At 41.6% G+C, this 12,836-nt stretch overlaps 2 protein-coding genes across 2 annotated transcripts in view; one reads left to right on the top strand and one right to left on the bottom strand.

Annotated features, from left to right (window-relative positions):
* The window catches only part of mettl24 (methyltransferase like 24), a 35,924-nt gene extending 30,389 nt beyond the window's left edge, over positions 1–5,535 (top strand). The window contains exon 5 of the mRNA XM_035678704.1: positions 4,268–5,535. Coding sequence (XP_035534597.1) covers positions 4,268–4,585 — 318 coding nt within the window. The 3' untranslated portion in view covers positions 4,586–5,535. The remainder of the gene's footprint in view (positions 1–4,267) is intronic.
* Positions 5,354–12,836, bottom strand: part of cdc40 (cell division cycle 40 homolog (S. cerevisiae)) — a 17,705-nt gene continuing 10,222 nt past the window's right edge. The window contains exons 13-15 of the mRNA XM_035678702.1: positions 9,701–9,777; positions 6,864–7,008; positions 5,354–6,279 (exon numbers count right to left, since the gene is read on the bottom strand). Of these exons, the coding sequence (XP_035534595.1) occupies positions 6,102–6,279; positions 6,864–7,008; positions 9,701–9,777 (400 nt within the window). The 3' untranslated portion in view covers positions 5,354–6,101. The remainder of the gene's footprint in view (positions 6,280–6,863; positions 7,009–9,700; positions 9,778–12,836) is intronic.

The following is a 12,836-nucleotide window of genomic DNA, read 5'->3' on the forward strand; positions in this document are numbered from 1 at the left end:
TTAGCGAAAATTGGTGCAGTTTATGTGCTGTTGTCTGGGATATCAGTGTGCCCTACTGTCTTCCTTCGTTAATACTTCCACTTGGAATGTCCAACATTAGAAATCTACATGTAAGGACTTTAAATTCATTGTTGTTTATTGTCCCCAGGGGTTGGATCTTAATGTTTTTAGAGACCCTTTGTCTTCTGAACTGTCATGAAATCAAACACATTCATGCTTCCCAGATGATGAACTTGTTCCATAGTTTGGCTCCAAGAGTCTCCACTGACACCAAAAGTATCTTCTTGACATTCAAGAAATCTCCTTATGTGAAAGACAGTTTGCCAGGAAATGTGCTGAACATATTCCTGCTCCCATGAGGATAAACCTTTTTCAGTTTCTTTTTACTTCGCAATTATGGGGTATATTGCAGCAGCTAGCAGTGCTTCTAACTTTATGATTTCTCCAGACAAATTATCTAAATCTGATTAATCTATCTTTCGTAAAATGCATACTCAATGTGAGTTGAGTTCATTATTTCTTTTCTGGTGCCAAAAGCAAAACAGACTGGCTCATACAAAGGACTTTGAAGGATATTAATATCTTCTCAGTGTGTGACATGATATGAACAAATATGTGTATGTGTTGGGGTGGGTTTGCACACCAAACTCATAGATGACAGTATCCACCTGTTTTAAATGCAAAGCCATGCATGCATTCTTGTAATGAGGTTTTAATGTGAGTACATAGTCTGCCGGAGGAGCAAGCAGCAGCAGAACAGTTTCAGTGAAGAAACAGAGTCACTCGGAAAGGTCAAAATATGCATTTTTGCAGCACTTCTTATCTGTGTTGAATAAAAACCACACAGATGACTCATTCACTGAGCTCTGGTGAGCAGCTGAGACAGCAGACACTGTCACCACAGGGACAAATGTCAGTAGCAGGAAATCACATATTTTATTTAAAGAAACCGCTTATTGGACCATTGATCATGTTGGTAATTAGACAGTGCAACAATATGAACATTGCCCAGTGGTACTACCAGTCTTAGGCACCGCTTGATTACAAGGGGTAGAAAACAAGAACAATATACAGTACTTCCATCTAACCTTTTCATCCAGCATGAAGGGCCCAATCCTGCACTAATACATTGCTATGGTTACCCAACATAAATCTAGTCTTACAATTGTAAATAAAGAACGTGGTGAAAATATCTATATGCGACCCCTTAGCTAGGGTGAGCTGCACTGGAAGTAATCACTTATCTCTTACTGTCTGGGAAAAATAACACTGAACACACAGGTGACTATCAAGACAGACTTCTATTGCGTGTCTCTGCCAAGGGAGGCTTTGCCCTGATGTCAAAGCAGTTGCTGAAGTGCTTCCAAAAAGCACAAAATCAGCAAAGCTCTCAGATGTGTAATTAAATATCTTTAATTGTTATTTGTTCTCCAGTGGCAGGCTCACTAATTAAAGCCCATAAAACATATAATAATAAAAGGTCAGAGAAGCTGTGATGTTGCGCTCTCTGATTTCAGATTTAGAAAACTGAAGAATTATTTTGACAAGATCAATCGCGTGGAACAAAAGGAGTAAACAAAAGTGTTGTTAATAGCTAGGATTTGCCCACCATGAAATAAACACATTTCAGGCCAATTAACAAGTTATTTTCACAAAGCAGCAAACTTGTTTGTTTATAAAGACTCAACTTTTCATCAAAAGCCTCTCTAAATTAAAATGTGTCCCAATGTGCTGCCTAATCCTGAGGATGCTTTACAGAAAAAAGTCCCATGTGTATTTTGAGTATGAATCATTGGGAGGAGAACTATTTGCCCATTGAGTAAAAAGACAATTTGCAGTAACATGACATTGATTTCTTAGCAGCGGAGGTGAGAAGCAGAGTGCAAAGACATTATTCTACAGAGGCTATGCAATGGGGCTGATCTGCTCTGTTATTGCAGGCAGTACAATTTAGTCGGTGATTGCCTTCGAATTTATCAGAATTTTCATATCGGACTGCATAACAAAGATGCTGGAAGTTAAAACCGTGCAAAATGGTTTAAAGGGTGTGCTGTCACAGTTCAAGATTCACAATGAGCTTAAACCAAAGACAAGTCAATGTCCAAGGGAGAGTGAGGTTGTTAGAGAAAAAATGTGTATGTCACCCATGTGTCATGTGTCATGTGTCATGTGTCGAGATCAACATCCTCCAGTGCTCTTTTTGTCCTTGAAACCTGCTTCAACAAATAGTTCCACATTTTTGGAAATACCCTCAGGTATTTGTTTTCTTAAGGAGAATTTATTTGAGAATATGTATGCCACTGTCATATGTGTAGCTGTGTAGCTGGAGCCAGGAGACGGTAAGCTTGTTTAGCATAAAGAGTGGAAAGGGGGGGGCGGACAGCAAGCCTGGCTCATTCCAACGGTAACAAAATCCGCTTACCAGCACCTCTGAAGTTCACTACTTCTTAGCTAGGGACTGTAACTTCCTGGAATCTCTGCTGGTTGCCTGGCAACCGCTCCTGCACAAGAAACAGTCCAGCACATAACCTCTCAAAAAATAATTTTGCTGCTGGTAGGCGGGTTTTGTTAGCTTTGGACAGACCAGTGGTTTCCCCATTTCCATTTGTCTTTATGCTAAGCTAAGCTAAGTAGCTGCTGGCTTACTCTACTTTCCAACCACAAGGAGACTGCCATCCTATCGCATTTCCTTTCAGCATAGTTAAGGACCATTTAGTGTGGCTAACGCTGCACAGCAGTGTAGCAAAAGTCATCTTTCCAAAGCTCCAACACCATATGGACTTCGCTCACACCAGACAGGAGTCTTGCCAAGGCTTGCAACTTCTCCTGCAGAGAGAGTTGATACCGGCAGCATCGGATCAGGGGCCACTGACGCAGAAAGGCCATTTGTGTGAAGTCCACTGAAAAAAAGTCAGACAGAATAAATACCATCCAACCTCGACACATGCACACGAACACATAATAACTCATACAGAGACACACTCTCCTTAAAGACCAAGTGAATATATCACCTCTTGATGATGCCGCATCATCTTCAATTACAAGGTTTCTGTCCAATTAAGGAACGTATCTCTGCTTGTGGGAGGTTTGGTGCCCGTGGGGAGGATAGAGGACACTTGGACTTGTTCTCCACAGATAGCTGTTCTTGAGTGTCTGAGACTAGTTCAGTTCCACTAATGATGGCTGGGAATTCTGTAGCGTCACCAAAGGCATCAGTAGGAATTTAATTTTCATGGCTTGGCGCCAGATGAAATTTGAACATTTCCCACAATTAAAGGTCCGGTGTGTAACACTGAGGAGGATCTGTTGGCAGAAATTGAATATAATATTCAGAACTATGATTTCATCAGCGTATAATCACCTAAATATATAAATATAGGAATGTTTTTGTTACCTTAGAATGAGCCTTTTGTATCCACAGCCACCTTCCATGGTGTCCGCCATTTAGAACCACCATGTTCCTACAGTAGCCCAGAAGGGACGAACCAAACACAGGGGCTTTTACGTTTTCTCTGCATTTCTTGGCTGCTGTAGTTTCTCCTTTGTGCTTGGAAAGAAAGGGTGAAGCGAGGGAGTTGTGATCTGCAACTACACCACTAGATGCCAATAAATGCTACAAACCAGACCCTCAAGGCTAAATTCTGAATGTAGTTATACCGGAATGCAGTGGCTCTGTCTATGGATTTCCTTTTGCTAGTATCCTATGTTATCTTTTATGTAATAATGTACTCACACTACAAAGAGCCTATTTCTAATAAGTCCTTTCTCCTCAGGTCTTATCGCTGCTCATTTAGTGGCTACATGATGTACTTGCTGAGAAAATGCTAACTGAGACATTAGTGAGCCTAAAGGGAATACATGCCCCGTCGCTAACAAGACTCTTAAACACATAAAGGTCAGACAGTGGACATCTTTAGCAATTCAGTAGGAATCCCAAGGTCTTGAGGATGCGTAGTAAACTTTCGGCATGCATGAGTCTCTTTACATGAATATGACCTAAGGGTGCTATTAACATTCATCTTATGAAGCATTTCCTCTCCGCTTCAACACAGCAAATCTTGTCAGGCTGGTCTCTCGCTCAATCCATCATCAACATCGCTAAAGCAGGAACAAAGGCCAAGCTTCAGTTACTCCTTTTCATCTTTTAATAGCTTTTGCGTTGAGTAATTCTACAGTTTAGTGTCATTCCTGTGTTGTAATAGAACTCATTTATTACCCGAAGAAGGAAAAAAACATTCAAAGTGATATTTTTCCCCCCTTGTTCTAGGTGGATGTACTGAAAGCGGATATGGAGAGTGCAGAGTGGAAGATTTTGGAGAATTTGGTCCTGGAAGGAGTTCTGGACTCAGTGGGTCAGCTATTGTTGGAGCTTCACCTGCACTGGGCAGGCTTCGAGGTGGGTGGCGACGACCCATCTGTGGTACGGTACTGGTTCAGCCTGCTCAAGGAGCTCCAACGTGCCAACTTCCGCCTCTTTCGTGTTCACAGCGACCCTGCCAAACCTCACCTCTTTCTGCATAAGAATGTCCTCAACGCCAGCAGTGCTTACACCCTGAGCTGGGTGAACACAGAGTGGAAGCCTTGAGGGGGGGCCAGACTGAATGTACAAGTTTGTGTAACATGGAGTTTGAGTGTGAGCACAAATTCTTGCTAAAGCGCAGCTGTTCCCCAGCAGCCTGCTCTTATCTGGCCTGACCTTTTTGCAAAGCTAAAATCCCTGCTCCTACTTATCCTCCTGCTCTTCCTCTCCTGGCTTGTAATGACCTCAGCCGTGTAGAGGGGCAGAGTAATTGCCTCCAGAGGCTCTCTGTGTTCTACCTCATAGTGGTTGTGTTGCTGGCTGCAGGTCAGCCTCTGAGTCACAGTCACCCCTGTCATCGTGGGCCTATCTGAGCTTGGCCCACAGCCAGATATTAGACAACCTTTTTCAGATTACAACAGGTCTGCATAGGCCCAGAGACCACCGTCGCCTCAAATATAACATGAATTAAAGGAAATAGATACACCATGTTTAAAAGGGCAGATGAAAGACCCTGCCCCTACTCAACAGTAAGTGGATATTTGCAGGAGGCCGTCGGAGCTGCTTACACAGAAAGATAAAGAGAATGTGCAGAGGAATGTGGGTAATAAAAGGTAAAGAAATTGGATCTGCTCCAGAGGCGGCAGAATACGACTGCGGAGAAGATGAAGGCAGTTGGTACACTTCCCTGCAGTTGAACCCTGATATGACTGCATCGAGAACACAAAACAATTATGTGCAGAATGGTGATGTCTGAAGATTCGTTCTGTTTGTTGGGTATTTAAATGAAGATGTGTTTGAGTGTGAGAGACTAAAAGAAAATATGAACTCCAATTTTATTTTCCTGGATTATAATCAAAAACATCATCATGAGATCCTCCAAAATAAGCATTTTTGTATAACTGTCACTTGTTCTGTTTTCCTCTGGTGTTCAATTGGCCCTCAGTCAATTATCTCTGCTGCACCTGAACTTCAACAAACTTAATCTGAAAACATTACACTAGCTGACAGCTTTTAAAAAAATAATCCACATTGAAAAATTATCCAGTTAATGTAATTTGCCAAATCTTTTGATGCCTTTTAATAAATAGAGTAAACAAATAATTGTCTGGGATTCCTCTTCATCGTTTTGTTTTGAATAAAAACACCTTTTCCAACAAAAGAATGCTTTGTGTTCTTAAGGAGGCAAAATTTACAGAATGTTTATTTCCACAAAGGGATGGTCATACAATTGAAAATTAAGAATGATTACCAAGGATTACATTGGTATTCTACACAGGACATTGCAAATTAAAATAACCAAACATTTATTTAAAAAAAATACCAAGGTACCCCTCTAATATGCCCTTTGCGTTAGAAACAACTTTTAAAAGAAGGCTTGTCTTTGTACAGATAATACATAAGCTCTCACAATGGGATACAAAAATACACGGCTACAATAAGACTGGATACCAGTCCTGTGGCTTCCACTCAAGGTTTTTCACAAAATCCATGGGACAACCGGTTCCGTCTCTCTTCAGTGAACCAGTTCAGTTCTGTCCAAACCTCCTCCCAAAACAGACACACAGACACGAGGACAGATCTAGTCCCAGAGCTTGATTTGTCCATCCCAACCGCAGGTGATGACCTTGGAGGTTTCATGCGGATGCCACAGGGCGCTTATGCACACCTTGTCATGAGCCTTGATCCTGTGGTAAAGCTTGGTGGTCTTCCAATCCCATATGTTCAGCTTTCCATCTGCATCTCCTGACACCACATAGCTGGTAGAAAGGAAGAGAGGGAGAGAGAGATGGAAAGATTAGCAGTTAGCTAAAAATCACTTCTGTTTCCACTTCACCTGCCAAAAGGTGGGTGGGTGTTTTTATTTTTTTTAGTCCAACCAGGAGTTGCAGTGTTGCTATGGATACAGAAAGGAACTTAGGGCACCTGCTCATAGACGTGGGTGGTGGTGGTGGTGGTGGGTGAGAAGGGGGGAGAAACGGGTCTTAATGGGTCTTTTGGCTAAAATTAGAGCGTTGGAATGTCCTAGTTAGCTCTCCTTGTAGAGCTTATATGTTAGATAATATGAAAACGTTTTCCACAGCTCTTCATCGGCTGGAGACATTTTAGAGGACAGGAGTCGAGCATCTTAATATACTGAGCATCTTCATAGTGCTGTCTCACAGTGTCTTAAACTGTGAAATAAAGTGTTTTCTGTTCAAACTCTCTTCTCATACAAACATGAGTTCAGAGATTAAATGCAGTGTTTAAATCTTTGGCATGTTTTCAAAGTAAAAAAAAAAAGAAAATCTCTGCTGTGTAATATCGCCTTTTATCGGTAAATTGTGAAAAAGTAAAGGCTTACCTCATGTCTGGGGAGAAGTCCACTTGGCAGGCATAGCCAGCCACCATGTGGCCTTTGAAGACTTTCTTCTTGTTCAGTCTGAAGCGGTTTTGGGCTCCAAAGATCAGAATCTGGTTATCCATAGACTGGCATGCTAGCCATTTACCTAAGGTTAGAAACAAGCAAACAGCATGAAGCTAACATGATACAACATGCCAAGATTCTATTGAAGTATTATGGCATTGGAAGTAAAAACAGACAGCAGACAGCAGTTTGTGTTAGCAGTTATACTTTCAATATGCAAACACATCTAAGCTTTGAAAGGCTGTCACGACAAGTTTAAAAGTGCCTATTAGCTTGCCTCATTAGCATGATTCTGTATGGCCACATTTTTAACAAGCAGACACTAGTATCTTGGATGTGGCATCATGATGCTGCCTGCCACTGCTCTTAGTATGGCAGTGTAACACTCTGATCTAGTGGGACACCAAGTAGAGTCAAATGTTTTTAACAACAACAGGTACAGGGTAATTGGTGGAAATATACCTCGAGGACAGAAATCCATCAAAAAACAAAAATGCGGACAATTTGAGTTTGAGTGGACGACACTCTGAAAAAGCACGAACTCATCATTCTGCCATCATTAAACTGGACTGATTGGGGCATTTTAGGGGAAAATGAAAAGAGGTTTTTCATCAGTGACTGCTCAGTTGAGATCTACTTTACAGAGCGGTTCTGCTACAGCCTCAAAGTCACTACACAGTGATAAGAGGCAGCGCTTCAGTGTCAAAGCATTACACGACTCACTGCACTTCTTGAAAGGAAACATGATGGAAATTATTAATGTGGTATGAGAAGGAGATCTAGCGTTGGTGTATGTGTGCGTCCTCGCCTTACATCCTCCCTCACAAAACAAATGAAAAAGACACTGTTATCCACAAATGTCAAATGCAGTAGGTGGGGGAGAATGATAACAACGTGGCCAATTTCACCGGCGCACTCAGGCTCCGTCTCTTTCCTTAAGGTGGCAAGAGAGAGGGGGAGCGGAGAAAGGCTGTGGATGCGTTGCCAAAGGGGGGCTCGGTGCCATTTAGGCGTGAGAGAAAACTGAATGGTCTCCCGCTGAGAACACATTCATTATTCACACGCTGAAGAGAAACAAACCATGTTGGGACAAATAAGAATGCTGCCAAAAGGAAAGAAGAGACGAGGGAGGGCACATGAAAGGGAGAAATCAAAGGAGGCAGATAGGGAAGGAGCAGATGAGGAGAGAAGAGCTGCGTTTGATGGTAGTTGAAGCTGATGGAGTGCAACAGGGAATTCCTCAATCAAACGGAAGAGGTGCATTTAAAGAGGAAGACCACCTGTTAATTCTGCTATTATTTAATCTGTGTCCTGCTCACACAACCTGGCTACTGTGACAGCAACTGTCTTCTTCCACTCATATCTGTGGAAACTCGTCAACGTAGCTGTCCATTAGTAGCTTTATTCTACTTTTGAAGTGCCATCATCTCCCACTGTGTTACACGTCTGCATAATACTCATGAATACTGAAGTCCCGATCAGACATCTTTGCCCCAATCCTAATCTAAGCACTTTTATATTAAGCATAACGCAAATCTTTAATATTGCGTATTAAATAAGTGTATTTTTTCCCACAGAGTACTGCTGCACAGTGCCTACAGCAAGTATTAATTACATACATTAGTAAGGCAATTTAAAAGGAATAATTTGTTGGAAAATACACTCATTTGCCTTCTTGCCCAGGGTAAGACTAGAAGAGCTATACCACTCTCATATCTATCTGGAAATAGCTAGCCTAGATCAGTCTAATGGTAGACAGGGTAGCTATCAGCACCTCTGAAGCTCACTAATTAACACAGCATCACAAAACTGTAATGCCAAAATATGAAGTTCTAGTTGTTCTCCTGGTTTGTGCCAGGCTTTTCAAAAAACCTCATGATCACCACAAGACTCCAAGACGTCTTAACTTTCTTTACTCATGTGATCTTGCGCGCCCAGCTGCCTCGCAAGGTTATTTTGAAAGAGCCAAGCTAGCCGTTTCTCCCTGCTTCCTTGATGCTATGCCACGGGGCTGGTGGTACTTTCAGATTTACTGTACGGATATGAGAGTAGTATCAATCTACTCATGGAACTCAGGAAGATAGCCAAGAAGCCTGTTATCCAAAATGTCCAACTATTCCTTTAACAAAATATAGTCTGCATTATAGCTTTCTTTTGACATTTTCCTATAATATTTAATACAATCTCCTACAGTTTTGTATATGATCTATGAAGGGAGGAGTGCATCTCTTTATCTCAAGCTCGAACATTTACGTCAACAGAGAAATATCACTAGAATAAAGGCAAACAACTGTTTTGTTGGTTTTTTTTTTTTTTTTTCTCTCTCTCATCACTCGCTGACACATGCTGACATGTCATTAATTGAAACTGCTGGCTGCTGCGCGCTCTACAGTTCATCCCTCACAACACTGAGCATTGAGAAGACGTTATAGTGCTTTAACAGAGCTCAATGGGCTGTTTGTGACAGCTGGCATACCCAGAGCAAACAACCAAACAAAGGATTGGGAATGAATCCGTCTTTCTACAGCCAATAGCTATACATCAAACATGGCTGGATAGGGGCCCGATCCCGATGTCTGGCTCTGGACATCCCCACACATAAACTTACTGCAATGAACTGAGCCTGCCTTGGTTTATCCTTCTGGGCAATGACCAACACTGGAAGGGATGAATCGACTTCAATCTGGCAATATGGGTTTATGGTCCCCCGAGTCCTCTGTACTGTGTGCTTGACTGTGTGTCTGTGAGTGTTTTGCCATGATTTGACTACTCACCGTTGGGAGAGAGTGTCACAGCTGGCATGGAGTGCATACTGGGCTCAGCGATGTACTTGAAGTCCACAGGGATGTCCCTGAAAAAGGCACAAAGCACTGTGAGTACACTTGAAGATGGGTTAAACATCGGATGGGAGAGCAACCTGTGCGCCCCTGAAGCGAGAAGAACTCAAAAGAAAATAATTCACAAACGTAGTAGTTTGTCTACCTTTACAGCTGCTTTTGCAATCTCAGAAACGCTTGTTACTGAAAAACCAGGCAGGATCGCCATTACAGCTACAGTTTGTAAGTAACTCCATACAATCTGATTGGAGCTTTTGATGCTGCACCGCCGACTGTAGCGGCGTCCAATTATTTATTAATCCCTTCTTCGCTCTTTTACCCTGCCTCTCTGTTCTTTTATGTTCTGCTACGTCTCTTTGCTTAGCAAGAGCTCGGAAACCGGGCTATTTGATTGTAAGTGGTCTGGAGATCATTCAAATCTAGTCCCTTGCATGTGACTGCCAGGATTACTTTTTTTCTTCCATGTATGTATCTGAGATGTGGATGGCTGTATGTAATGTGTCTGCTTTACTTCATGTGTGTTTGCAGTAAATGTTAAAGAGCAAAAGCCCTGTTCTCATCCTGTTATCTGCATAAAGTAAAGCCATGTCTCTGTCTCTTTCTGGGATGGGTAAAGCCATATCTCTGTCTCATACACAAGACCAAAAATGGGCTTCGAAGAGCTAAAGACAAGAGTTAAATGGGAAATGCAAACCCTTGTACACATGAAACACTTTTGAATTCATGCAACAACAAACAACAAGACATTAAAGGGGCCCCTGTCTGCAGACAACCCAAGCTAAACTAAGAGTTTAGATAACAAAGGCATCACATCTCTTCTTCTGTGCTCCAGATATAACCTGTAAATGCTCTGTCCTCTGGAGAGGAAGAAAGGAAAACATGACAAACAATCTACGCTCACTACTGATGTTCTAAATAATAGATTATTGATTGTTGTTTACAGTGTTTCAGTCTATCAAGATAGGGGGAAAAGAAGAAAATAATAAAAAAAAAAAAAAAAACTGCATTTTTGTGTACATGAATCTTAGTTTGTCAGGCATAACATCTGCAGCAAGGTTGAGGTTCAGTTTTGTAATCAGCCTGCAGGAAAAATGTCAAGACGGAAAAAGACAATTACTCATTGTCTCTCACTGAGAAGGAAATAAAACAGACCGTCTTTGTTTGTTATTTGGAACAAATGTGAAAAGAGGATTTATCAAAACATAATTACTATTGACAGTAGTCAACGGCAGTAAATTAACTTTTTTTTCTTGCCACAATTCTGCTTTAGTAAAGTCATTACTGATAGGAACATATTTACATAATGTTAAACTCGGATTGGCAGGGGCCTTTCTTAAAAAGGTCAGGAGCATGACTGAAGTCAGTCTGGAAAACTGCAAAAAAAACAAAAGCCTCCATGTTGACAATAAATAAGAGAAACGGAGTACTTCGATGACACGGCAGTTCACTTTCCATCATGTGAGATTTAAACAATGTCCATAGCTTTGTCTCTGCCATGTTTTCATCCTTCTCTATCCTTTTTTTTCTGTCAATCCATCATTATCCCAAATGTCCCTCCCCGCTCGCGGTCTCATCGCTCTCTGAATGATGTCTTCATGATCAAGATCTAATTCTCCTTGTTGGCACAGTGCAGCACATTTTATATTGATTGTACTCCCCCACCCCCAACACACAGCAACTCTCCACTCCCTGATGATAAACCTCTGCCACAGATAAAGTAGTCTCCCCCAGAAAACTTGTGTGCGTGTGAAACCGAGGATAGAACTTGAATCACAAGTGGGCGAATGACTTGTAGATTTGCTTCCTCACCATCTTTTCTAACCATCTGACGTTGCCTCACCCTGCCCCTCTCTGCCAGCCTCGCTTCTATTCTGGAGATATGAGACTGTTCTGGTAAATTCAGCCTAATGCTGTAGCGGCAGCTCACAAGGGGGGTTAGCTAGAGCTGGGTGCCAGTTGGTATCTGTGGGAGAAAGAGGGACAGTAAAGCTACTCTTTGGCTCAACATACCAGTTGCCAGTTCGCTCCCACGCTGGACTAAAAAAGCTCATGGGAGACCCCCTCCCAAACAAGTGTACTTAGTAGACTCTTGGGATATACTTCTTTCTGCTTTGCGTTGTTCTTTTGACATTTTACATTTTCCTTCAACTCTGACTTAAGGAGTGTGTGAAAATCAAAGTTAATCCCCATCTCTCATACTATGAAGGAAAAAGAAGCACTGAGAAGCTCTAACAAGGGGAAAGAAAAACACAGCTACTCAAATCGTCGTACTTGAATACCCCCCCCAAGAATCCGAAGGAAGCTTCCTTTATCAGCTGGTCTTTAAATATTTATCATCTTTGAGCAACAAATACCAGAGTTTGTTTATCACCACAGGACCCCTGCAAGCAACTCTTGAAGGTCTCTGTTGCCACTGAGCACAAAGACTCCACTAGGACTATGTATGTATGTAGGAGGGGGGGATTTTAAAAAGGAATATTTTTTTCAATATTTTTTGATATCGGCAGACCGGTCAGGCTATAGGTTCTGCAGTAGCCCAAAAGCAGTATATGTTATCCGATGATCAAATATAAAATTAAATGAAAATGTTTTTTCCCCGTATATAATGCAGAATAAAATGCTTTAGTTTATCCAGAAGATTGAACTGCGGTAAGAGAGAACTCAACTAGAATATTTAACTTAAACATTCTTTAATGAAGCAATTTGTTTAAGAAAGCAGCCATTTCAGTACCTTTGCCTAGTCATATTAGTGCACAATCCACATAAAAAAAGGTCTATTTTCATTCCAGCTTGGCTGCCATATCAGTAATCAGTGAATGTTTCTCTCTATAATCGGTATCAGTCTTAAAAACCCCATATCGCTCAAGCTCCAATAGAAACATGGTAGTTCAACATGGCGAACTCCATGGAAGGTGACCTGCGACATGTGTTGATATAAAAATCTCATTCTAGTGCAACAAAAACATAACGATTGCAGTATTCAGGTGATTATACACTAATGAACACACACTTATGCATATAATATTCTATTTCTGCCAATAGAGCCACCGCAATGTTACACACTGGACCTTTA

The sequence above is a fragment of the Morone saxatilis genome, unplaced genomic scaffold (assembly GCF_004916995.1).
Source record: "Morone saxatilis isolate NCDOM2014 unplaced genomic scaffold, NCSU_SB_2.0 Contig7, whole genome shotgun sequence".
NCBI classification, from domain to species: Eukaryota; Metazoa; Chordata; class Actinopteri; family Moronidae; genus Morone; species Morone saxatilis.